General features: G+C 40.6%; 1 protein-coding gene across 7 annotated transcripts in view; it reads left to right on the top strand.

The window, feature by feature from the left end:
* Positions 1–27,975, top strand: part of LOC109405001 (microtubule-associated protein Jupiter) — a 526,579-nt gene that overhangs the window by 459,497 nt on the left and 39,107 nt on the right. For all 7 annotated transcript variants that reach the window (XM_029871335.2, XM_029871344.2, XM_029871351.2 and 4 more), the window contains one exon: positions 24,099–24,235. In XM_029871335.2, coding sequence (XP_029727195.2) covers positions 24,099–24,235 — 137 coding nt within the window. The remainder of the gene's footprint in view (positions 1–24,098; positions 24,236–27,975) is intronic.

Here is a 27,975-nt window from a genome sequence, read left to right as displayed (position 1 = left end):
CCGGATTAAGTGGTCTTGGGTGGTGGCTTTTCGTTGCGGATTAGTGCAAAGTTTTTCCACTTTTCGGCTTGCAAGCCGAGTCGAGCCGGCTGGTTGGCGTTCAAGTTGGCTTAATTAAAGCCTAATCTCGGTTGGGTATAAATCACCTGCTTGTTCGCTGATTTCATTAGGCGCAGTGATTTTTATTTTTTGCGATATTTAGTGCAGCACGCGTCGTGTTTTCCGGCGATTACGGCGTTCGTCTTTGGGGAGTCTTATTTACCTAGTTTTCGCCAGCTTTCTTCCAAGCGGTTTGCGGGACCACAAACGTATGCTGGCGCGTAGCCCTGATTCATGTGGATGAACAACAGCTTGAGATCGGTCGCCCCTAATCCGCACACAGTCGTCGTTGCGCGAGTGTGCAACGAGTGCGCGATTAACAAACTGATTAGGCACGATTGGCTGAGCATCACTGCAGCCGGAAATCTGGGCTCTTCTCCGACACGTCAACATCTCGTGAGATGGGGTACCTAGTGTAAAAGATTTAGAGCAGTTAGACATGCTGGCATTGAGTCAAGTGGTTTCTGTATCGGTTGAAGGAAACGAAAGATTTCATGATAAGAAACGAACTCGTAGCGAAAATGATATTTGCACTACTTCACTTACTAGATCTGACGAATAAAAGAGCTACATAGTTGGTACACTTAACGTTAGTGTAAGCGCAGTTACGGTTTACATCGTAGATTGGATAGGGGTTGTGGGGGTAAAGGGGATATAAAATATGTTTTTATAACTTTTTACTTCAGGTATCTCACGATATGTATTAGGGCTGATGATTCTCGAATTTGCACAGAATTTTATGAAATTTTGGTGAAATTTGAACCAATTGTTCATTTTACCCCCAAGGGCCAATAATATTAAAATTATTTCTAAATCTTTTTTTTTTTTCAAGCAAAACTCATATTTTTTCCGCCAAATATATTCTTCTATGTGTTTATTATTAATTGAGGATTTAAAACTTGTAATAATTTGAGAATAACTTACGAGAAAACCTTAGCAATGATAGGCAAAATTTACATCATTTCCGATTTTTCACGCGCTCTTAATATTTTTGGTAATTTGGTAATTGACAGAGTTATAGCAGAAAAGTGCCCTACCGAGATGGTTCCACTTCCCTACAATGCAACAATTTTGCATATTGCGACTGTTTTTCTTTTTTTTTCTTTTTTTCATCTGTATTAACGAGATTTTTAGTACTACGCTAGTTCATCTCGGGACCCACGCTTTACTTCCTTTCCGAAGGAGGAACTCAGATTTTGCGAGTTTGTCGGGAGTGGGATTGGATCCCAGGTCCTCGGCGTGATGGTCAAGTGTTCTAACCATCACCCAATCTGCTCCCGATATTGCGACTGTTGGCTGCATAATATACGACCAAAACTTTTTATCTGTTAGGCCAAATCGAATGAAATTTAAAACAATATTTTTACATACATAAGCTATCTACAAAAAAATCATTGTTATCGGTTTCGTATTTCTGACTCAAAAATTACATATATTTAAAATATTTGTTTTTTTTTATTTTTTTGTACAAGATTCCCAAAAAAGATAAATTTCTCACGTCGGAGATATCTCCATCAATACTAAACAGATTCCGATGAAATTTTGATGACATCTTTTATACATAATAAACTGTTACTTGTTGAAAAATCGACCGTTCTGATGCATGGTATCACTATTTCCGTGATGCAATTGAATTGTGGACTCCCTTCATTTTTGCTTCACTTTTTCTGTGTTGTTTTGTGTTTGAACTTCAGGGATTGTTACGGTTCCGACAGGCTTCCTTTGACGTCCAAATTTCACTTTTTATGAGCACTTAGCAATGAATCTTACCAATTTGTTTTCTACAGTACATTTCACAAATAATTGGATTGCTGCCATATTGCGGTCAATTGATTGGTTTATTGAATCAAGCCTTGTAAACATATAGATTTTGTCTAAACATGAAAAAGCAAGTAGCGTGGTGTCCATTCAATGGTGAAATTGATAATGATTCTTGTAGTTGTCTCTAGGTCAATCGATGCAGCAGACGTGAGGAAGATGGATTCTCTCTGTAGTCATGATTCGGGTTGCGATGGGTTACTCTCACTTCTATAGCTCACATACAGTAGGTATAGATGTATTAAGGGAACGATCATCATCAGGTTGTCCTACTGGTATTGATGGTAATAGAGTGGCACGGTCCTATGAGAGATTGGTAGCTCACGTCCAAATATTTTGTTTACGGGAGTTGTTGACAGTTGGTGTCATGAATTCATGACAGAGTATCAATTTAACTGAGATTTTTTTTGCGGATTTTGGAAAGTAGTTTCTAATGACATTTCTTGAGGAATTCTTGAAGCATTTTTCGATAGAATTTTTGACAGAACTTTCAATAAACTTTCTTGTAAAACAGTTTAGAAGGCAACATAAGTAACATTTTTGAGTCAAATATGCTGGAAAAGGTTCTTAAAACCATCACAAAACTAAAATAAAAGGTGCAAGGTTTTATGACGGTTTTCAAAAGCTTTACAAGACTAATTGGTCATCAAAATATTACTTGGGCAAGCCACATTTCGATGAACAATTAGTCCTATAATAGTTTTGATAACCGTCATAAAACCTAATACCTTTTTTTCTGGGTTCATTATGGCTCTCAGAAACTCTTCTAGTCTAATTAAATAAAAACAATGTTACTTGAGATCGCTTCAAATAATTTGTGCAATATTCTGAAAATATTTTGGTTTTCATACAAAGGGTTGTTGTTTGAAGCTTGCTTCTTGAGATTTGTGCGTCTGAAGTTCTGATGCACTGTTGAAGCGGGATTTCAAGACGGTTATCCGTTAAAAAAATCAAATATCCGTCATGTGTTTTGTCTCACAAACCTTACTTGGGTGAAAATTAAAAGTACAAAACAAAGACTACCTACTTAAATAGGACATTCCGTTTGCCAGTGATATAAAATCTTTATAGACTGAAAATTTAAATTTTTGAGCACAGAAAAGTCAATTCATAGTAATCACAAGTAACCAGAAATATGATGTAATGATGTTATGGATACAATACCAAATTACCGAAAGAAATTTCGTTTGGAGATGTGCGAAGTTTGATAAAAAGGTGGTACCCTTGAAGCTGATGAAATGGAAACTGCGACCGATGGTGGTATCCACAGTTACACAGGGATTTAAAATATAATCTTTTTTGAGGGGGCTAGAAGCAAAGGGGTGTAAGTGACAAAACCCCACTTTCGAGTAAATGAGGTTTACAGTTTTTCACCCATTTTTCATCTCATACACAATGTATGGAGTTTCAAAATGAACCCAATTTTCTCCGATTTATTGTAATTTTTCGAGTCATCATGAAAATAATCTTAAAAATAATCTTAAAAAAGTTCCTGAAAGCTTGAAATCTGAAGATTTCAGCTCAAAATCGACAAAATGGTTACTAGGGTGTCCCTTTGCATTTGTAGGGGAACTGACGTTTCTTCAGCAGTTTCATTCTCTTCGTCATGGGAGTTTTCAAGTTGAATTGGCCTCAAATCTCAAAGAGTTGTCCTTAAATCCTTCCCAAATAAGCTGAGTTATATGCCGATAATACTCCTAGTCACCCTATCTAGTATGGGAAAATACACAGGAACCTCTTTTCATGTACAGACTGGGCTGTACAGTGTACAGGCATAAATTAAAAATGTGTATAAATTAAAGAAGGCACAAAAAGAGGGGCATTACTTTCAGAATTTTCAGGGAATTTCAGGAGTCTTCTATGGGCGTTCTGTCAGATTTTGTTGGCGTTTTAATGGGAAATTCAGGGGCACTTCAATAGTATTAAGGGAGTTTCGAGGACGTTTCAAGGGTCTTTAAGGGCAATTCAGGAGGTCTCAGGATCCTTTAAAGGGCGTTACATGGGGTTTGAGGGGCGCTTCAAGGCAATTCAGTCACTTCTGAGAGTTTCGGAGAGTCTCAGGAATATTTTAAGGGCGTTCCTGGAAGTTTTAGCAGCGTTTGATAGCATTTCAGGGGTGTTTCAAGAGGTGCATTTCAAGAGGTTTATGGAGCCTATTGAAGGCGTCCAAAATAGTTTCAGATGCATATTAAATTGATTATGATGATTTAACCCTCTAATACCCAAATTTTTGATTTTGATCTAAATATCATTTTTCGTCATCTAAAATCGATTTAAACATGTTTTGGAAGATGATTCTTTTTAATTCTCGATTTTGTGATTTTCGGTTTTTGATTTTTCTAATTTTTATTTTTGAACATCCACACTAGGGTGGCCCACACTTATATGAAAAACAAAAATTTCGAAAAATGCCAAATCTTACCTCCTCAATCAGTTGTTTTGGACTCCCAGAAGCTACGTTCAAAATTTGAGCAAAATCGGTTGAGCCTAAGGGGGCGCTCAAAACACTTGAAGTTTGTATGGGAAAACTTGGCCAAATGTATGCAGAAATTTTAAGTTTACGAATTTTGCCGCTAGGTGGCGCTGTGTGCGTTCAATAATCAAACTCTTTGGTATTATTGTAGGTGACTATATGCCAGAGAACTTTGTCGAAGACCGCACAGTGATCCGACGGCTGTGAAAAAAGTTATACCCTAGGCAAAGTGAGGCAAAATATTGAGATTTCATTATTGATATTATTCCATTACATGTATTGGAAAAATATCAATAAAGTTTATCCTCACTTTTCCTAGGGTATAACTTTTTTCACAGACGTTGGATCACTTTGCGGTCTTCGACAAAGGTGTTTGGCATATAGTCACCTACAATAATACCAATGGGTTTGATTATTGAACGCTTACAGCGCCACCTAGCGGCAAAGTTCGAAAACTTAAAATTTCTGCATACATTTGGCCAAGTTTTCCCATACAAACTTCAAGCGTTTTGAGCGCCCCCTTAGGCTCAACCGATTTTGCTCAAATTTTGAACGTAGCTTCTGGGAGTCCAAAACAACTGATTGAGGAGGTAAGACTTGGCATTTTTCGAAATTTTTGTTTTTCATATAAGTGTGAGCCACCTTAATCCACACACTTTTATATTTTTCCTTGAAGCCTCTTTGGGATACCGATTTTTTGAGACGAAAATATTTTGAGATTTTAGGATTATTGTTGAAATATTTTTATATTAAATTTTTTTCAATGAAAATTTTATTTTTCGTGTAATTTAAAGGAAAGTAATTTTAGAGTGTATTCGACTCCCTTAAACTATTCTACTATGATAGAATGATTTGGGTAAAATCTAAAATATGTTAATTTTAGCGATTCAATACAAAATAATCAATGATTTCTTAAAGGTGACTAAAACATCATTTTTTCAATGATTTTTGAAAAATGTAAATACGCTTTAGAAGACACCAAAAACCATTTTAAGATATACAAAACAGTCCTAAATATCACCCAAAAATATAAAAAAATTGATTGTCCACGAAACAAAAATTACAAAAATTTTCAAACTATACCCCGTCTAAAGGCGGGGTTGGGTATTAGAGGGTTAAAGGGCGTTTCAATGGGTTTCAGAAGAATTTTGAGGCATTTCAAGTCAGGGTCGTATCTGGTGGTTTTAATAACACCCTTAAATCAAGCGCATTTCAGGGGCGTTTCAAAAGATATTGTGATATGGTCTCTGAAAAACCTCTGAAACTTCCTGAAATTACTCCACAATCCCCCTAAAATCCCCTTGGACTCCATGTAACGCATCTGAGATTCCACCAATCCCCCGAAAAAGACTACGTAACGCCTCTGAATTTCGCCGAAAATAATCTGAAACTGAAATGCCTCCGGAATCCCCATAAAACCCCCTTGGACTCTTTTTTGTAGCGCTCCTGAGACCCACCAAAATCCACAAAAACGCCTCTGAAACCAGTCTAAAATGCTCTGAAACTTCCTGAAACGCAACTGAAACCCCTTTAATACCTACTTGGATCCCATGTAACGTACGTGAGACCCTCGGAAACCCCCGAAAACGTACCTGTAACGCCTCCAAAACCCGCCGTAAAATCCTCTTTTTATGCAGGGTATATAAAAGGTGCATGAATTAAAAGTGCTTAAAAATAACATGCATAAACAAAGGTTTTAGTGTAAGTTTTATCTACATAAAATTATCGAAAAATAAATGCGAAAAAATGTTTACACATTTATTGCACCTAAACACAATTTGGCCATTTCAAAGTGTTCTTATTTATAACTACAATTCAATATCTTTCAAAAAGAAATTTTCGCAAAAACCGCAGTTGGCCATTTTTTTTTTTAATTTTTAGTTTATCAAATGATTTTAATATGGAACGAACTCACCGAAAAACATCAATCCCTGTGTCCAGTGATTATGCGCTCCCTAAAGCTTTCATTTTTCATGTTTAAGTATTTTGCATAATAATGATATTATGCAAAATGCTTAATCAACTTAATAAAATTTCGAATTAGGTTTTTGAGATCTCGACAATAATTGACAAAATATTACAAGCTACGATTAAAAGCATATCGTTTAAAATCAATGTCTGTTTCTATGTGAGCAATTTGGATAAGAAATTCGTAGAAGACAAAGCCCTAAAAATACCAAAAGAGCAGTAAAGAGAGCAATCCCGAAAGAGGTGTTATGAAACTCTAAACTCAGTTGAATGCAAACAATTGGAAACACCTGGGAAACCCTCCATTCCTACGTCAATGGTGCTGAACGAAAGTGAAAATAACCCGTCTCAATTCCTCACCCACAAAGAGGGTTCATGCTTCGAGTCCAGCAGATTCGTGAGGAATTTATCGCATCCAATGGACGCAAGATTCGCCGTGCTCCCAACAACAACGCCAACGTGTAGAGGTATTGGACTCGCCAATTTGCGAGGTGCGAAACAGTTTGCATATTTGTTACACCTGAATAGTTTTGCGCGTTTTCGTTCGCTGATTCGAGAGGCACTTAATCGCCCGTGTAGTGTTACTTCGATCACGCTCTTGTTGTTAGAGGGGTACTCCTTATTTGGGGAGGTGGCTGGTGGGTACCTACTTACTTGCGTCGATTGTAAACACAACATATACAAAAAAAGTAAGTGTCGATGGGAAAATAGGGCCCCAGATTGGGCGGCGGCGGCGTCGGAGTTTGCAATCTTTAGATTTTTGCATGTGAAAAAGTCAAGTCCGCATTGAGAGGCGAAGCGGGATCGCAACATAACCAAAGCTGACGAAATACACACCCCCTTCGAACAAAAGATCGACATTCCTTGGTGGATTGTCGGTTTTTTTTTTCTTCTTGAGCCCCCTGTTTGAAAGTTGGCACATTTTTTTTCTGGGTATTGTTCTTATGGCACTCCAATGCGACCGACGACGACGTCACCCAGACCCAGCAGCTGTAGCCCCCGTTTCTATTTCTAATTTCCCTTTCCTTAGTACACTCCAAACTTAGCATATTAACCTCCTTCTTGTGTATTATAGTGCTTCCATCATTTTCACGCTCCATTGCGTCGCTGGTCGTCGGTTCGCTTCTTTGTTTACTTCGTTTCTGTTTTTTCTTCGTCTTTCTTCTGGCTCTCCTAGTCTCTGGCTCTCTAGCTCGCGATGTTGCAATTTTTTTATGCTTTTGCATTGAGCTTGATGAGCTATTTCTTCCAGTAGTTGAGTGTAAATTAAAATAATTGCATCGACTTATGCATACACATTGCGCTCTTGGCTTCGGATTCCTCTCATCCCCCTTAGGGGCTGATAGACTGATGATGATGCCCCGTCGTCGTAGTAGGAGTCTCCTTTGGGGTACCAGCGAGGTTGAGCAAATATGTTTGCTCATTTTTTCCTTCTTCTTCTAATAAAGCCGCCGCCGCGCCTCACTATACTGTTGTATAGTGCCTTTGTAAAGTACGTACCTCTTGCTTTGTGCAGTTTGGCGTTGGTAATGGAACTTTTTCCCTTGGGCAATTAATTGTACTATTTGTTTTCATTAAGGGAGCTGGTTTCCGGGATGTACTTTCGCTTTTTATTGCAACTGAACGGGAAAGTTCTTAATTTGCTGATGGAATTCGCTGCTTTGCTGCTAAGTACGTCTTCTTCGTTGGAAAATGTCGTGTTGGAGATGCCTGAGTTCAATTAACCGAGACGATTGTTTTCGTAATGAATATCTAGCTTGGCAATAGAGTATCTTTAGGCCTGCTATGCAAATACGAATGCAAAATGGTCAATTATCAAATAAACTTTTAGTTTCATAGAACACTAAGTCACTGACAAGCACAGATATTCATCGGTCACTCTTTAACGATCTTTTTAAAACTTCATCGGTGCCATCAACATCGTTAACAAGGAAGCCAGTATAGTTCGACCATGTCTTGTCTCACTTTCCTCTCTTTTAAGAAGATCAGCAAACTAAAAGCTTTCCCTGTAGACAACGGCACCCGCGCGTGCCGTTGTCGACAGACGAATTAGCTTGTTGTTAGCTTGTATCTTGGGCTCAAGCGTAAAATACACGAACCAGATATGATTCCATCCGATAAAAAATGCACACACCTTTCCCGTCGGGCCGAGCCTTGATCGGTGATCGAACGCCCACAACTCATAGTCCGCCCACCCACGCGATCACCAGTTCCTCATCAACAAGATGCTGTGTTGAGCGATACAACGAGCCCTCGTTGCTTGTTGCTGATCCATCATTTGAAGTGGCATTGATCGCGCTCGGTGTTAAATTACACCACAGAATTACACTCCAAATTGCGGACTAGCTAGTTTGCGAGCTTTTGGGGGTTGTCAATCAGAAAGGGGGTCTCAATTGCTCTCGGTGCTTACCCAATTGACGTTGTCTGTCGGAAAGGATGTGATTGCAGACTTCGGAACAACCATTTGGTCGGAGGTCGAAACTCCGAGGGGTTTAGAATGCAGCGGAAAGGTAATTTTGTGCGAAAGTTGTTTTCTGGGGCTAATTTGGCGTTGTTTTGGACCAGCATTGGCGAGGCAAGGTGAACTCTTGGGGGAAAATACTAGCAATTGTAATAGCTGCCAGTTTGTGTTGCAAATAATAATTCACTGGTGTCGGTGCTGTACACAATGCATTAGAAATGTTAAATTCCTCAAAAATTTCACCGTGAGATATTCTTTAACAAATAAAAATGAAAATGTTGTCTACAATATTTCCAAACAAAAGAATATTCACGAATTTCTGTAGAAATTTATTACACCCGATTTTTAATTTTGTGTACGGGTCTGGTGTTTGCTATAACTTAGTCAATTTTTAATCGATTCTCATTAAATTTTGTACACGGATAGTACTAATCGTGCCTACATGTATACAAAATTTCATGAGAATCGGTTGAGAATTGACTGAGTTATAGCCAAAACCAGACCCGTGCAAAAGAATAATCGCTTTTGCTAATTCCGATAAGCATCACGTCTAAAATTATTGTGGGCTTTTCATCAAAAATTGTTGTTAATACAAAAGTGCGGTCATCCGGACACGCTGGGTCAGTTTTTCCTGTGACAGAATTTCTTGTTGACACAAAAAATCGGCCACTGCTTTCCTATCGCCATCAGACAGACATCACAAACACATAAGTACGGTCATCCAAACATGCAGTAGACTTTCAAATTGTCATCATTAGACAGAATTTCTTGTTAATCCAAAATTGCGGTCGTCCAGACACACTGTGAACTTTGAAATTGTCGTCAGTCGACAGCTTTTATTGTTTATCCAATACTGCGGTCGTCCAGACACGCTGTGAACTTGTAAACTGTCGGCATGAGACAGAATTTCTTGTTTACCCAATACTGCGATCGTTCAGACACGCTGAGAATTTTTAAACCATGAGCCATAAAACATAATTTCTTGTTTATACAAGAGTGTGTTCATCCGAACATGCCGTTGACTTGTTTTCACTGTCGTCATGCGACAGAATTTTTTGTTAACGTGAAAGTTCGGCCATCCGAATACGCTATGAGCTGCTTTCCTATTGCCATGAGACAGAATTTCATGTTAACACGAAAGTACAGTCATCCAGACACACTGTAGACGTTCAAATTGTCACCATGAGACAGAATTTCTCGTTAACCCAAAACTGCGGTCGTTCAGACACGCTGTGGACATTGACACTGTCGCCAGTAAACAGAATTTCCTGTAGCACAAGAATACGATCATCCGAACACACTGTGAACTGTTTTTATTGACGCCATGGTACAGAATTTCTTGTTAAACTTCCGTAACTCGCGCGATTGACTACCTGCGTCAGCACCACGCTAATGCTGAGTACAAAAGGCGAGATTTTTTCAACGTGTTGTACAAAATACAACAGCGCGATCGTTCGTGCGTTAACACAATAATAAGGGCATGTAGACATGCAATAGACTATGTTTTACTGTCGCCATGAGACAGAAGTTCTTGTTAAGACGATAGTACGGTCATCCGGACACCATGATACATAAGCAGCGGTCATCCGGACATACTGTGAACCGTTTCATACTGTTTCCATGAGAAAAAACTTCTTGTAAACATCAAAGTGTGGTCATTTGATCACGCTGTGAACTTTGAAACTGTTATCATGAGACAGAATTTCTTGTCAACACAAGGGTTCGGTCATCCGGACACGATTAGAACAGGTTTTACTGACGCAATGAGACAGAATTTCTTGTTAGCACAATACATGTTTTATATTTTCAGGCACGCAAAAAACCTAATATGAAATAGGTACCTATTTTAAAATATTTTCTCAATAATATTTTCTCAATTCACCACAACTATTTCAGAGAATGCAGTGTTTTGACGGGTAATTTCTCAATAATTTAGTCTATTTTTTCTTCTTTCAACCCTTTCCGGGGATTCTGAAGAGGACATAGAAGACAGAGAAGACAAAGAAGACAGAGAAGACAGAAAAAGACAGGGGAGACAGAGAAGACAGAGATGAACAGATTAGACAGAGCAGACAGAGATAAATAGACATGAACAGATTAGACAGAGAAGACAAAGAAGACAGAGAAGACAGATAAAACAGAAGACAGAAAACAGAGAATATAGAGAAGAAAGAATACAGAGAAGGCAAAAGTCAGAGAAGACAAAGCAGACCGAGAAGACAGAAAAGACAGAGAATACAGAGAGCAAAGAAGACAGAGAATACAGAGAGCAAAGAAGACAGAGACGACAGAAAATACAGAGAAGACAGCGAAGGCAGAGAAAACAAAGAAGCCATAGAAGACAGAGAACCCAGAGATGACAGAGAATACAAAGCAGAAGGAGAAGACAGAGAAAACAAAGCAGACAGAGAAGACAGTGAAAACAGAGAAAACAGAGAAGATAGAGAAGACAGAGACGACAGAGAAGACGGAGAAGATAGAGAGAACACAGGGGACATAGAAGATACAGAATACATAGAAGACAGAGAAGACAGTGAAGGCAGAGAAGACAGAGAATACAGAGAAGACAGAGAAGACAGAGAAGACAGAGAAGATACAGAAGACAGAGAAGACAGAGAAGACAAAGAAGACTGAGATGACAGAGAGGGACGACAGACAAGGCAAAGACGGCAGAGAAGGCGGGGAAAACAGAGAAAATATAGCAGAAATTTCTTCTGGGGAATGGCGAATCCCTTCTGGGAGATTCCCAGACGGGATTCGTCATTCTCTGAAGAGATTTCGTGGAAATCCTCAGAAGGGATTCATCGTAATCGTTAGAAGGAATTCGTCGGAATCCCCTGAGGAATTCTTCGGAATCACTTGTAGGAATTCTTCGGAATCCCCAGGAGGGATTTTTTGGAATCCCCATGAAGGATTTTTTGGAGTCCTTGGACCGAAATTTGTACCTAATAACGATTTATCTCTCAAAACCGATTAATCGCCTACCCTAATTCATAAATATTACGTTAAACTTAATTAGCCCCATCGAACGGATCACAACAAACGATCCAATTAAAATTCATGAGATTTCCTCGTATCCCATATCGCTTTAGTAAGTCACTGCATCGTCGTCGTCAGTCAGTACCGTTGCTGTCGCGTTTCTCATACTGCACATAAATTCCACCGAAAATGGGCGAAACCAGACTCGTCAAACAATCGAAAGGGTCCTCCATTTTCCCTTTACTGCATGTAACTCAGCGGTGACGACGCGTGCACCATAGCTACCACCAATCGGAAAAAAGTGTGAGAAAATGGTTAATCTGAGCCGAAGTCGTCGTCGCTCATTCAAACCTCCGCACCGCAGCAACACCCATAGTGAGTGAGATTAGATAAATGTTATTGGTATCAACCACTTGACTTTTATGCGACAGCTAATGGCGCTGTTTCTTCAATGACGACAACGACAACGACGGCGACGAAGACTGGGATCAACAATAACGACGACAGGCCTCCAAATTGCATTAAAGGAAATGGATAGCTGCTGCAGCTGGATAGTTTTACGAAAATAGTACCAGTTCTGGACAATGTTGTTTCAAATTCGAGTGTTTAAATATGCACTGACAAAATTAGAACTTTGTATGATTCACGTGTATATCACGGCTTTCATGAACGAAATATGGTTTTAAAACTGTTTTAAAACCGTAATAAAACCAAAAAAAATCTTTATGTACTTATTGAATATTTAAAACAATCTGAGAACACCTACAATTGGTACCCTTACCCTAGATGCATCAAGACACGACAAACAACGGTGGATCGCACTGGAATTTACATAAATTATGTCCGGATGAATGGATGACTGGTTCGGGCTGCATGTCAATGCGTTTGCGTTGTGGTGGCTGGATTTGAGTTTTCTTGTTAGGTACGAAATGGAAACTAATCGACGACGACGCGGTGTGACACCATTACATTGATTCGAAACACCTGATGTGGTGTGCGACGAAGCGATGCGATGTTTGACCGCGCAGGAAGTTGGTCGTTATCGCCAAACTGGACTCCGCGTCTCTCCGTGGCCACACGGCTTTGTTTGCACTTTCGTGAACGCGTGAGAGGTTAACGAAAACGCGACTGGCCAGTGCCATTTTCGGGGAGAAATGTCAAACGGCATCGCTTTTGGATCCCGGCCCGACAGCTTCACAGCCGAACCTTCCGGGTTCGGTTTCCTGGGAATCAACCTTTTGGGATCAGGCAAAAGTGTTGAACGTGTGAAATGGACGGGGAAGCTGATCATCACGATCTCGGGGCCATGTTTATCTGGTGTTTCGAGTTGGAAGCAGGTAGGTGGTGGTTGATAAGTGGCTAATTTAAATTGTGTTCAAAGTTGACTTTGCGAGATGGATTGGTATCGAATAGAGAAAAGGAAGATGAATTGAAGACATGATCGGTTGGGTTGCAAGTTTCGTCTGGATGATTGTTGACTTTCTGGAATTTTCGGCTCAGTCTTATTTTTTTTCCAATTTCAATCAAATATTTAGGCCCTGGAGATGGTCCAATAGTTGAGTCGAACCGAAACGTCGGCGATGATAAAAGATAAAAAAAGCTAAAATCACCAGAAAGGCAAAGATCGGTTGTTTCTCAAGGCGCATTAAGTACCCCAAATCATTTTGGAGTTTGATCACTGAAATACTTCAAGTCCCACAACGTCTGCAATTTACAGGCTTTACAATCCAATGTACCATAAATGCCAAAAGCTAACACAGGATTTTATAAAGTATCAAATAATACCATGAATCATCTCAAAATAGCAAGAAGTAGGGGGATTAGGGGCATAATGGACACCCCTGTTTTTGCCGAAACCGTTGACTTTTTTGTAAAACTTTTAATGCATAAGTGTAAAGGAACAAGTCATGGTTCTATTTTTCAAAAGTACCATATATATTGCTCCAAAATAACCAAAATATCATTGAGATTGAAACATGATTTTCATATGGTGCAATTCTTATAATTTCGAAGCAGCATCAAATAAGGTAATACGAGTGTTGGAGTGTGTCCACCATAAAAACAGGTGTCCATTTCGCCCCGTACCTTCCCTGCCAGCCCTGAAAAACACACGGTTTATAATTCATTATTTCTTCACAATTAAGACATTCTACCTCCTGTAAATGATTGAAAGACGTAGGAAACATGTTAGAATTGTAAGTCAACTGATAATATGTTCAGTTTTACTCTGTTATACAGGCCTAACGTACTCATTTGCTTAGGGTGTCCATTATGCCCCTAATACCCCTACTTCATAATATTATAGAATACCAAGAAATGACACAAAATACCATGGATCATCAAAAATACCTCATTGATACGCTCAGAGTATCAGAAAATACAAAGCCTTAACATGCAACATTGATATCCTGAAATACCATGGAATATCAAGGAGTGTCACAGCGTACGATGAAATACGAATTCGAAGTATCCCCAACGAGTATCATCAAATGGGTACCACGAAATACCATGGAATACTAAATAATATCACCGAGTACTTTGAAGCACATGACACCAACGAGTGCCATGGAATATCACAGAATATCGAGAGGTAACATGGTGTGCACAAAAAAAATACCGCAGTATAGTAAGGAGTATCATGAATTAACGAAGAGCACAATGGAATATTTCAGACCATGGAGTATTTCATAATATCACGGAATGGCTCAACTAAGTACAGCACCAATGCAATGGGTACCACAATATACCATGAAGTACTACGGAATGCCAAAGACTATTACGAAATACATTAAATTGCCTCAGAATACCAAGGAGTACAAAGGACCACCATGAAATACGCCAGAGTTTCACAAACCGCCAAAAAGTATCATGAAGTACCTCAAAACATTTCAAATGAGTATCACGGAAGGTCGGCTCCTGAGGCACGTTCTCCTCCATTTGGGAAATTTGTGCCATACTATGACGTACCTCTCACAGAACACTATGCCATAATGCAGAATATCAAGACATTTCTAGCAGTCCACAGATTGCGGAATAAAATGTGACGTATCACGATATATCATGGAGCCCCGGTAAAGAGTACGCAAAATACAGCGAAGTACTTCGAAGTACTGCCAGTAATCCCAGCAAGAGATTTGGAGAAATTCCCAGAAGTTGATGTATCGGAATCCTCAGAAGATGATTTGCCGAAATCCCAAAGATGGATTCTTCGGAAGCTTCAGGAGGGCTACTTCAGAATTCCCACAAGAGATTCTTCGAAATACTCAGAAATGCCTCTCCGAAACCCCAAAAGGTCCTCTAAAAAATTTTCGGATTCTTCGGAATCCCCAAAAGAGATTCTTAAGTATTTTTAAAAGGGATTTGTCGGAATCCCGGAATCGGATCAGGAAAAGATTCATCGCAATCCCCAGAAGGGATTCGCCGGAATCCCTGGATGGATTCGCCAGAATCGTCAGAAGAGATTCACCAAAATCCCCAGAAGGGATTCGCCGGAACCCCCAGAAAGGAATCGTTGGAATCTCCAGAAGGAATTCGCCGGAACCCCCAGAAGGGATTCGCGGGAATCCTTAGAATGGATTCGGCAGAATCCCCAGAGGATTCGTCGTAATCTCTAGAAGAGATTCACAGAATGGATTCGCCGGAATCCCCAAAAGGGTTTCGCCAGAATCCCCAGAAGAGATTCGCCGGAATCCCCAAAAGGGATTTGTTGGAATCCCCAGAAGGGATTCGTCGGAACCCCCCCGAAAGGATTCGTCGGAATCTCCGGAAGAGATTCACCGGAATTCCAAGCAAGAATTCGCCGGAATCCCCAGAAGGAATGCGCCGGAATCCCCAGAAGGAATGCGCTGGAATCCCCAGGAGAGATTCTTCGGAATCTCCAGAAGGGATTCGCCGGAATTCCAAGTAGGAATTCGTCGGCATCCCCAGCACGGATTACGACGAATCCCTTCTGGGGATTCCGACGTATCCCTTCAGGGTATTCCGATGAATCTCTTCTGGGGATTCCGAAGAATCCCTCTTGGGGATTTCGTAGAATTTCTTCTTGGGATTTGAAGAGACCTTTCCTGGAGCTCTGGGATTCTGAAGAATCCATTCTTTGTATAACAGCAAATTATCTTCTGGGGGATTCTGACGAATTTCCTGCTGGAGATACCGACAAATCCACATCTTGCCATAGTTACACAACAATCATATCGCTTTTATCTCTCTCACTACTTTTTGCCCGTCATTTATCTATCACCACCGTTTTCGAGAAAAGCGTGATAATCTGCCTAAACCGTCTTGAATCCATAGCCCCAAGTCCATACATCGCTACGCTTCGTTAGAAATTTGATTAGATTCGCCTGCCATCGCAACCTTTCCGGCAAACCAGAATCGATCGATCGAATCACGGAGGGGGAGCAGCCGCCAGCCAGCTGTATTACATAATTCCACTCCACGCCAGCCATGGCTGATGCCCCGTTACGTAGCAGCATCAAATTAAGGGCGAACCGTTCGTTGTTGTTGATGCTGTGAAAATGACCGCAAGAAGAACCTCTAGTGATCATCCTAGTCCCAAGTTGGACTGTTGGCATAGGTTCCCCACAACTCGTCCGGAGCTTGCTTACCGGACCAAAAGGCGGGAGGTGCATTATTATCGCTGCAGTATCACCCAACAGTCAGTCAGTACGACGAAGATGCGGATGATGATGATAATCATCATCATCTTCGGCCAGTCGGCGATGATTCGATGGTGGTAAGTAGGGTCATTATCGGACTCAGGAGGCCAGCGAACCCCCCACCGTGGCCGTGTGCCGTTTGACGTACCACCGAGAGTTCGACGTGGAGGAATGCAGCGGAATGGCGGGTTTCGTTCGTCGATGATCGACGGTCGCCGGATGGGATCGACCTTGAACGAAAGATGCTGCTGAAAGGAAGACGTTGTTGTTAATCTTTTCGGTCGGGGCATCGCGGCTGGCTGCAGTGCGGCGGCGCATGACTGATTGGATGGCTGATTCGAGGCGATTTTGAGTTTAGTGGCTTTATGATCGATTTGGCACGCTTCTTTCGCGGGGTAATGGAAAGAGAGTGCTTGTGAAGTGGGCGCATTATCTTTTTTTTCTGGTCATGCGCAAAGCTACGATTAAATTTTCTGGATGAAAGAGGAACTGTGGTTTTAGAAAATCGACACTTAAAAGCATTTATGGGGTATAGAGGTCACTTTCAAGAAAATATGGAGAAAATAAAACAAATCGGGTTATGCGATTTAACGATTTAAGTATAAAAAGTTGTAATACAAAAGAAAGCAGGGCTTGGTGGTCTAGAGGCTACCGCTTCTGATTCATATGCAGAATGTCCTGGGTTCAATCCCTGACTCGTCCCTTTCCTGCAACTTTGTATCGTTCTATCTACCTTACTCTCTCTTCTGCATATACATCTCATGTATATTCGTATCTTCGTAGCCATCACTAGAACCACACACGGATTGAAAAAAAGCCGTTTCTCTTCCTTCCAATTTTCATCACAGTACTGTATGATAGATTGACAGATTGAACGTCTATAAGTTATGAAACCAAACAAACTGTGCCGCATCACAGCAATTTTCACTCAATCACTTCACGCCTGGCATCCATGCACCAATGCGTGAACCCCTATGCAATAAATAAATATTTCCCTACAACACTCCGGCATCCGTATGACCTTGTGCAGGCGCAGAGGACTCAACGTCTTGTTGGCAACGAACAATTAATGTACTGTACTGTAAGTTGTGATGATTCAGGAACCACCAAACTATACTACAGGTTCCAAGAATCACCGCTTTCAGGATGCTGTTCAAGTCCTTCTTCAATTTCAACTCGTCTATGGACAACTCCGAGAGGACAACCGGAACTCTACGGACGTCCTCCAGGTGCCACATCTGCTTCAACTCCTCCGCTAAGTCGTGGTACTTGATTATCTTGCCGGAGAACGTTGATTGGACATTATGGTCTAACGGTACAACGATGTCGATGAGGGTTACCCGCTTCATCCTTTTATCGTAAACCACAACGTTGGGCCGGTTGGCACAAATGAGGACGTCCGTAATGATCTCGCGATCCCAGTTTTCCTTCGGCCTACTAGGCAGAATGTTTTACTCGCAGTGTTCCCAAAAAGTAAAGAGAAACATCATTTAAAAAAATGTGAAGTCATATTTTATTGAATAACAATTTTTCTGTTGGTTTTACGTGTTAGGCGTCTTTGGCAATATGAAAGATGGCAATGTAATCTATATAAATCCATATCGGTTACATTTTCAAGGTAACGTGGAAAAAAGTTTCAACTCGTGCAAATGAAAGTTTGACTTTTTCATAGTACTTCCCATACAAACTTTGAATGGCGTGTGCTCAGTCAAATTTAATTCAAATGAACTCAAATTTTAGTAGGACAATCAGAACCCAAATTGGCATCAATTAAGCATAGGGGAGCGAAAATTTCAAAATTTGCATCGGTCTACAGTACAGCTTTATGCAATTATTTTCCAGAACCGGGTCCGGCTGGTACTTGTAGTAGGGTACAAATTTGTCCACCAAGTTGTATTAACTTTGAAGCAATCTGTTGGTGCACAACATTGGCAGCTTCGTTGTGATGATCGAGGTAAGCTGATCCAGCTAACACTGAACAGCCTGCAACGAAATGCTCGATCGTTTCCCCTACTGCGTTGCACTTCCTACAGCGGTCCTCCACGTCTTCATGCAATATGTAGGTACCGCTAATTATTCTTCGTCGCAATTACCCGGTCCTGGATGGCTACCATGCAACCTTCCGTGCCCGAGAAGAGGTCATCCCGCACCAGCCACGCGTTCGACGCCGTCTAATCAATGTGCTCGAGCTCCAGTTGATGGGGGTGCATTCCATGCAACTCATTCTGCTTCCACGCTACGATCATCTCGTCAACGGTCTTGATGTCGCAGTTCAGTTGGTAATCCTCCTGCGCCAGATGCAGGGCGCTGAAACCGTGGTCAGCGTCAGCTTCACATACAGTGCGGTACATTTCATTCTCGCTTTTTACGAAATATGCCCACAACTGCTGGATCTGGGAAACACATAGTGCCTGGATATTGGTGACGCCTCATCCTTCTACTGCGCGTGACAGGGTGACTCTTTCGATGGGCGACATTTAATGGCGCTTGCGGTGCTTAGTGAACGCCATTCGAACTGCTCGTTCTAGCGCCTCGAGGTCACTCTTGGTCCACATTACCACCCCAAAGCTGTAGGTCAAATGGGACACAGACAGCAAACGTGTTGATCGCCTTCAACTTGTTGACGGCTGATAGAAAGCTTCTCAGAACACAGTTGACACGATGCAAGAACTTGTCCTGTAGTTCTTTCTTGCGTGGCTGTGTGGCGAATGCCTCTAAGTTGCAGGAAGCCGAGGTATTTGTACGCTTCGCCTTCAACCTTATTCCGAATCTTCTCCTGTTCGTTGACGCGGAAACAGCTGGCGTCCACTACTTGACCCAGGCGAAGATGGACTGACCGATATTTGCCAGTTCCAAACTCCACCCGGATGTCGTTGCTGAACACCATCACAATCTGCAACAGTTGATGCAGCCTCTGTACTGATTCCGCAAACAGCTTCAGGTCGTCCATAAAGAAGGTGTGGGTTATTCTTGAACTCCTTCCTCCACTTTTTAGTTGGTAGCCATAGTTGCATTGGTTGAGTGCTTTGTTGAGGGAGTTCATATCGAGGTAGAACCATAGCGGAAGAAGGGTATCGCCTTGAAATATCCCCCTCCTGATGCTGAGAGTTCTGGACCGCAACACAGTTGTTCCGTCGGTAATTTGTAGGGACGTGCTCCACATCCCCATCGCGTGTTACATCAGCCTGATGACGTAAGAAGATACGAGTGCGGTACTGAGTCGTACGCCTTCTTGTAGTCACTGTACGCCATGCTCAGGTTCCTCTGCTTTGCGGTTGCTTGACCCACAATGACTGCATCTATAATGACCTGATCTTAGCCGCCTTACGTGTTTTGCGACACCCTTTTTGTTCCTCGATCATCACGTTGTTGGCATCGCAGTGGGCCTGTATCCTCTTCGCTATTACCGTCAACAGCACTTTGTACAGATTCGAAAGGCACGTACTATACTGGTCTGTACTTTGCTGGATCAGCTGTGTTTTGGTCCTTCGGTAGAAGAGAAGTGATTCCCCTGGTAATGAACTCTGGTAGATGCGTGGGGTCTTCGTGAGTTTTTTATACTAAAAATTGTGCACGAAATCAGGTCCTAGTGCAGCCCAATTTCTGGTATACCGGGTAGCCTCACGTATATCCTGGGCGGTTACTACGACTGCGTTCATGTCTCCAATTCCATTACACTGTCGCTCTTCTTCTGCCAAGCACATCCCATCGTCGTTGTGTTGGACAGGGTTCTCCCATAGATTGACCCAGAACTGCGTGACGTCGCCAGTCTCCGGAAGGCCTTGTCCATAATCAGACTTGTCGTTTCGTATGCAGTTGTAAAACACCCTTTCGTTAATGTTGAACATCCGAAAGAACATTGTTCTTTCCGCTTCAAACATTCTCCATTACGCCGCAATCGTTTCGCAAGAGCATTCAACCGCTGTACATGAGTGTCAAGGATCTCCGTAATGTTGACTTCAGTGAGATCTGGGAGTTCAGCAGGCTTCACAATTTCAGCAACAAAGCGAACTAGCCTCGTTGATCGATTTTCCTGCTTGTACTATGTTAATAGACTAATCTTGGTCCGCAATGTAGCGATCTGGTTCTCCAAACGTCGCATCCACGCGGGTTTTTGTATGCTGGGGCGTGTGCGCCCTTCACCGTCTCCTTGCGGGCGCGTCCGTAATCACAGCATCTTGAAAACAGCCACCGCCCCTGAATGCACAGTAAACTGCAGATCATCGAGGTTTTGTACGGCCTCCAAGTACTGTGGCAAAATATCCTAGTTTAAGATGCTTACTGCACTTCTTAACAGATAGGAATTCCGCAGCTTTGGTATTAGGTGCCGAAACATGGGGTCTGTCCCGTCCCACGGAACTGCGTGACTGCTGTGGCCATGTGGAGCGCTAGTTTGTCTCGTAGTTGCTGTCCTATATCCACTGTTGGTCCTGGAGCAGTGGGTGCAGTCGAATCACAACTCTCACTTGCGTTCGATGCATCCTGCCCAACAGAACTCCTTCTCGACGTATCTCTCGGTCATTTTTTCTGGGATCCCTCAAGCACTTCTTTCTGGGATTTCTCCTGGAAATCTCTCAAGCTCAATGAGAAACAAATTCCTTTAGAGGAAGAGATTTTTTCTGGTGGAATCTAAGACGAAATATGTGGAGGAATTGCAGAACGGTTTTCTTGAGAAATTTTAAGGATAACTCGTTGAGAAATCTAAAACAAAAAAAAATAGGGAAATCCCAGAAGAAATATCCTTAACAATACCAGATGAAAATTCTGAAAAATATAATCAGAAGCAAGCCTAGGAAGAATGACAAACTGATCTGTTGTAGGAGTTGTAGATGGGTCTCCAAGAGTAGGAGAAATTGCCTGAAGAAACTTTTTGAGAGATCTCAGAAGGAACGGCTTGAAGAATCGGAAAAGGACTTCTGCAGGAGTCCCAGAAGAAACATCTGGAGGAATTCCAGAACGAATTCCTAAAAAAAGCTGAGGAAATTCCTTGAAAATACCAAAAGAAAGTTCGGTTGAAATCCCAGAAAGAGCTTCTTGAGGTCTTCCAGAAAGGATTTCTGAAAACAAAGCCGAAGGAACTCCAGGAGGGATACCAAAATGACATCCAGAAGACCCAAGAAATAATCCATAGAGTATTTCAGAAGGATCTTCTGGAGGACTCTCAGCAGAGATAGTTGTAGGAATCCCTGAAGGAGTTCCTGGAAAAATCACTGCAGAATACATACCAGACGAAATGCAAGTAGAAATTCTTAAAAGATTTTCTTGAGAGATCTTCTATACGAATCGTATAAGAAAATATGTAGCAATCTCAGAAATACTTTGTGAAAAAAAAAAACAAAAAAAACTTCATGAGGAATACTGGAATGAACTTCTGGAGCAATTCTAGAAGGATGTCATAAACATGGTTCCAACTCTGATCCAGACATGTGTCAGGAGGTAGCGTGCAGCATCACGTTCAAATTTCATGAGCATTATGTATTCAATCTCATTCATTAAATGTTATTATTTCTCAATTATTTGATCATTTGATTCAGTTCTTAATCAATGTTAATGTTTCAACAATCAATATTCCAGATAAATGATTGTAATTGGCACTTGATAGCTTAGTTGTTTTCAAGCCAGAAATTCAGGCCAAACATTTCAATAGGTCCTATCTGCATTTGAGAGGCTCTCTTTGTTCACTTTCTCTTTCAATTATTGCAATGTAATGGTACGCTTTTCAAATATTATTGCAGTACAAATCAAAATACGATTGTTTTGATCATCGTTCAATGCAAGGAGACAATCCTAAACAGCTGAGATATTAACGAAAGAGAGGGAAACCAAAGAGAGCCTCTCTTCTGCAGATAGGACCTTTGGTTTTTTCAATCAGAATATGTTCTGTTTGAACCATTCGCTTGGTTATAAGAATCTTTTTATTCTGTTTTTTTTTTCAACCACATTTATTAGATTTTACAAGTCACACATGATTATCTACTCATGTATCCATTATTTTCTTGTTAAAGCAGGTTACACTTCTAAATACTGATTTTCCCTGTTCAATGGACCACCCTGTAATGTAGGGATCACTCGAAATATATACCAGTATGTTTCGCAGAATAACCTCTATACTCCATAGCCTTTTTCACACCACAATTCAGATAATTACGAAAAACAGATCTGTGATCCTCTCGCATATCCCTCGCTGTTTTTACCTGTTGGCCCTGTCCCTGTCGGATGATGTTCCAATAGGATTTCGCAATTTCGTCTCACATTAGGGCGCGCGATGTGCAGACGTGTGCGTGACTTCGGGATTCAAATTGTCGTCCTTGTTGCATCGCATTTTCCCCGGTGGTTATTCCTGTATGAATCATGTCCGTACCGGAAAATACATAGCTGTTGTGTGAAAGCTCATGCAAGTATAATAATGGATGTCTGTTTTCTCTGCTGCTCTTGTGACTGGTTTGGGTTAGCACAAGCACACCCGCACCACGCTTTTTCCCAAAGGCTAGAGGCACAGACAAGCAGACGTGTCACTTCGAATTTCATGGTCACGAAAAAATGCATCACTCAATGCTATTCACGCAGGGTTTCTCCAAGCGCTCACTAGGTGGTGCCAGTGAGCAAACGTCAAGCAGGAGAAGTCTCTTTGTCTATGCTAGAGGCATGTATTGCACGTTCCCGTTCGATTACGGGGATCGCGGTCGAATCGCTCAACCGCGATACCTAGACATTATCGACCATCCTACGAACGACTATGGCGAAGCACATGGAGCACATGGAGGCATTTCCTTTTGGATATTCGCATCTCTCTCCTTTCGACTGTTCGCCACGCCGCCGCCGCCGCGCCAGGAAGACCAAAACAAAGTAGCCCAACCATTTGGGCCGTCTGTGAGTCATTCGGGGCTGCCTCTTCAAGTCGTCGAGAGTCTGTCAGATTTTATTTACTTTTCGCGTCCTTCTTCGTCGTCGTCGTCGCCGTCGTAGAGCGAGCATCGGAAACGTTTCCAGATACGGACTTCTTTTCCTCGCCAACAACGCCGCTAGTCGGGGACGCTTTTAATCGCGTTTGTGCTGTGTTACTTGCTGGTTCGCTGCTGTTCTCTGGATTGCACCCACACACACTCACCGTCGTCGTCGTCCGTTGCGCCGTCCATTCATCCAGTCCCAACTGTGTGTAGCAAGCGACAACGACCTCCGGCAAGGCTTCGTCGTGTTGTAAATAATACCAACGCGATTCTCTGCCGTTGTAGACGACATCGTCCTCCTGAACTAGTCCTAGATTTGTGCTCCAGCCAGCAGTTCAGTTTGTGCTTCTCAGCTGACCAAATCGCGTATAACGTGCTCGTTCGTTGTTAGTTCGTCGTCCATTATAGCAGCAGCTGTCTCGGTTTCGATTTATTGTGCCCTCAATTTATATTTCGGTGTGCGGTTTCATTCGTCTACCAAAAGTGCCAATCCAGGTCAAACGCGAAACGAAGGGCCTCGTGAATCAGTTGGATAAAAATTCGTCCCAGTCTCCAGTTTCAGTAAGCCATCATGTTCTGTGTGCGATAAGCCATCAATCATCAACCAACCACCATTACATTACGTACATATACGTTGAAGGGCAACTCACTGTGTTCTAATATCCGAATTTTGTTTCCTTCATTCTGATTTGCAGAGTTCTGAAGCCTCCAGGCGGTGGCAGCAGCGATTTGTTCGGTGCCGACAATCAACCCCAAACCCCACGCAGCATGAACAAGAACCGAATGCAGTCGAACATCTTCGCCGCCCCGGAAGGGCAGAAGGCAGGAAACGGTAAGTGGAATGCGGTTGAGTGCGACAATTTTTAATGTTTTTTTTTTCTGTGAATGATAGGAATGTTTCTGTTCGGTTAATTTTGTTAATAGAAGTTATTTTTGTTAACGTTTTATTAGAATATGCAGATCAACATCATTACGAGTAGTTTTCAGCTGAATCACTTCAGAAGTGATCGAGAAAATATGATTTTCGTTATTTTACAAAATTGAAGAGACATTTTTAATATTGCATTATGTAAAAAGTCATAAACAGAGAAAATTAAAAAGTTCACAGTCTTCCAACTGCAAACTAAATACAAAGTTATGTGCATTAATAATTCTCGATTATAGAGTGACCCTATTATAAATTTCAAATGATCCAGTGAACAAAACTTAAATGGAAAGAGATGAAAGTTTGGAATTGTATGAAATGAGAATTAAATGAAAGTTTTATTGGTCAATATGATTTTCTAGAAAATCAGGACACGGGAAATGATGCAGCAAATACAGCTGATCTTCAATACACAGGTCGGATTCGATTGACATGAGAAAAAAATCACATTGGATAATCGAATCACCTGTATAATAGAGTCATTTATTTTTTGTTTCGTTTTCATTTTGTTTTTTTTTATGTAACGGTTTCACTAGTGTTCTACTTTCTAGTCTTAATTGATAATATTCAGTGCCCACCGAAATAATCCTTCAGAATTCTCTCAAAAGCTCCTTCTGGGGACTGCTACAGAAATGTCTTTTGGGGATTCTTCCATGAGTGTCCTGTGGATTACTTCATTTATGCATTCCTTTTGGAGATTTCTCCAAGAATGCCTTCAGAAGCTCCTTTAAGAAATTCTTCTGAAGTTTCTCAAAAACTGTCATCTAGGAAGTTTTGCAGAAATTGGTTCTTGGATTTTTACAGGAACTCCTGGAAGATTCATAGTAGGAACTCTCAATAGCGAAATTTCTGAAAAAAACTTTTGCATTATTTCTAAAAAGAGCTCTTGCTGGAATCTTAAAAGAAACACCTACAGAAATCCCAGAAGGAACACATGGACAAATTCCACAAGATATTTTTACAGAAGTTCTTAAACGTACGATAGAAAGAATGATATGCTGAAAGAATACCTGAAGCAGCTTCAGATGGAATTACAAGAAGAACTTTTGGGAGAAATCCAGATGAAACTCCTGGACAAGTCTTAAAAATAACATATTGAAGGTGTGGACAAATCTGGAAAGAATTCTACAAGGAACTTCTGAAGAAATTCCCGGAGAAACTCTAGGAGTAATGAAATTCAAGAGAATCTCGGGGGTAAAACTTAGGTCCCTCATCGATTCCGCTCTGATATTTCGAATCGAACGAAATTACCGAGCCGAGTGCCAGAAACATTTTATTGGAGGAATAGCTAAAAGACCCCCTTTGGGGAAAATTAAAATTAGTTCTGGGGGAGTTCCAAGATATGACGTGGACAAATCACATGAGAATTCATATGACTTTTCAACGACAAAACTAAGACAACACTACTGGCTGAATGTTTATGGACAGCTGCGAATAATTCTTCATAAGTTTGTGTTATATGTAAAAACGACTATTCATAATTAATGTTTCTGTTTGTTAATCAAATAAATATTGCTCCCTAATGAAGATCGAAATTGGGATCGAAACGCTGGAGGTGATAAAATAAATTCGTAGGCCAATTTGTTAAGACTGTGAGACAGACCAAAGTTCATTCAAAGAAATCTTCGCAATTGAAAATCGCAACAGAATAATACATTCCTCAAGGAAAGCGTGGCATGTTTCCTGAAAAAAAAATAGGAAGAAACTCATAGTGGAATTCCTGATATAACTTTTCATGTAAATTTCAAAGAAATTCCTGAAGAATATGCGGAAAAACTTCTGGAGAAATTTCAAAAGGTATTTACTTGTTCAAAACAGTCAGAAGAAATTTCTAAATGTATGCCAAAACATTTTCTGATAAAATATGTACTATGAAGCTACCGGAACAAGTTCTAGAGATAACATAGAAGAATCCTTAAAGATTTCATGAAGGAATCTTATAAGTAACTCTTTAAGGAATTAAAGGAGGAATTCTTGGAGTCCCCTCAGAACTTCTGTTTTCGATCACCTGGCAATCGTTTGGCTCATTTGTCCATAACTCAGTTCAGAAATCTAATATGTATTGAATTATGGTGTTCGACAAAGTTGTAGTTATAGGAAAAACTCTAATCTACAACTTTGCCGAACCCAACATTCCAATATAGTGCTTCTGAACTGAGTTGTGAACAAATGAGTGAAACGATTGCCAAGTGATCGAAAACATCCTGAGTCAGAAGAAACTCAAAAAGCAATACTTGGTTCAACTCCTGAGTGAATTTGCGTGAAAACTACTGACAAATTTAGGAAGACCCGAGAAGAAGAGAATAACAACAGCATAACAAAATGCGTTATTTTGGCAAAATAACTGCATAATGGAATTAGTAATTTTCATGTTATTAACATAACATATTGAGTTATAAACTTGTCTGTCATAAGCGGCAAAATAACAAGTCACATAACAAAAATTTGTTCCTGAAAAATCTATTTAATAACATGTTTTGTTAGTGACAATAACAACTCAATAACAGTGAATTTGGGAAATATTTCAATAACAAATTTTGATATTAAAGAGTTATTGATAACATTCCGAAAGCAAAATTAGGGTAAAAACTAACTTTTTTTACTCATTTTTGGGTAATTATTTTAAGTGTGTTATTCTATTTTTAGAAAATAATAGGTCACATAAAAAAATCGAATTCATTATAAAACTTACAAACATGGACGGGATTTGAACCTCCAATCCTGCTATCGTAAATTTTCAGTCGCCTTTACCAATGAGGCTATCACAGCACTTGCAGTGAGGGACGATAGAAGCTTTACTGGTTCTACGTATTGCCAGTTTCCCCATTCCCCCATTTCATGTTTGCCAGTCGCAGGACAAAAATAGACAGAGATTTGAATGCAAGATCAAACAATGAACCTCTCTCTCTTACCAACAGCGCTATCGCGGTGCGCAGACATGTGCACTGTAACACTAATAACAGTGGTGGCGTTCGCATGGCCCGTCGTCGGCTGTTTCGGAACAAAGAGAACGACGAAAAAGTTGATTTTTTTTTTATTTTTTGTTTTGTTCGCGTTGTGAGAACGGCGATTATACACGTACCTACGTGAGCAAAAGTAAAAGGTAATTATATCATATGCCGATATGATTACTTCTGCAGATGCTGTTTAGTTTAATTCTGTTTTAGATTATTTTTAGTAATGAAAAAAGATATTTATGACATAATGTCAAACAATATATGATCGAATAATAATAGATCGAAAGAAAAAAGTTATAATAGACAAATGCAATCATCAATTGAGCAGAATTGTCTGTATAGTTGACATTTTTATTGATTAGAATTATTTAGTAGGTACCATATTTGCTATTTCCACTCTCACTAACATTCATTACTTCGTAATACATAGTCTGTTTGGTACTTTTTGACGTTATAATTAGAGGTTAGAATAGCAGTACTGTTAAAATGACATATAAATTCAACTAAGTTTACTCAATTTTGAGATAAAAAAAACTCATTTGCAGATGTATCACTTTTTGAAGCTAAAATTTTACTTAACCTATAAGAATTGGGAATCGTAGAAAAGTGATAGGAATTTGGCACCGTAACGGGACTGGGATATTGAAAGAAGGAAATTAATACAAAGATAAACATATCAATAGCTATGAT

The sequence above is a fragment of the Aedes albopictus genome, chromosome 3 (assembly GCF_035046485.1).
Source record: "Aedes albopictus strain Foshan chromosome 3, AalbF5, whole genome shotgun sequence".
In the NCBI taxonomy this organism is placed as follows: domain Eukaryota; kingdom Metazoa; phylum Arthropoda; class Insecta; order Diptera; family Culicidae; genus Aedes; species Aedes albopictus.
This window is presented reverse-complemented; position numbering and strand designations above follow the sequence as displayed.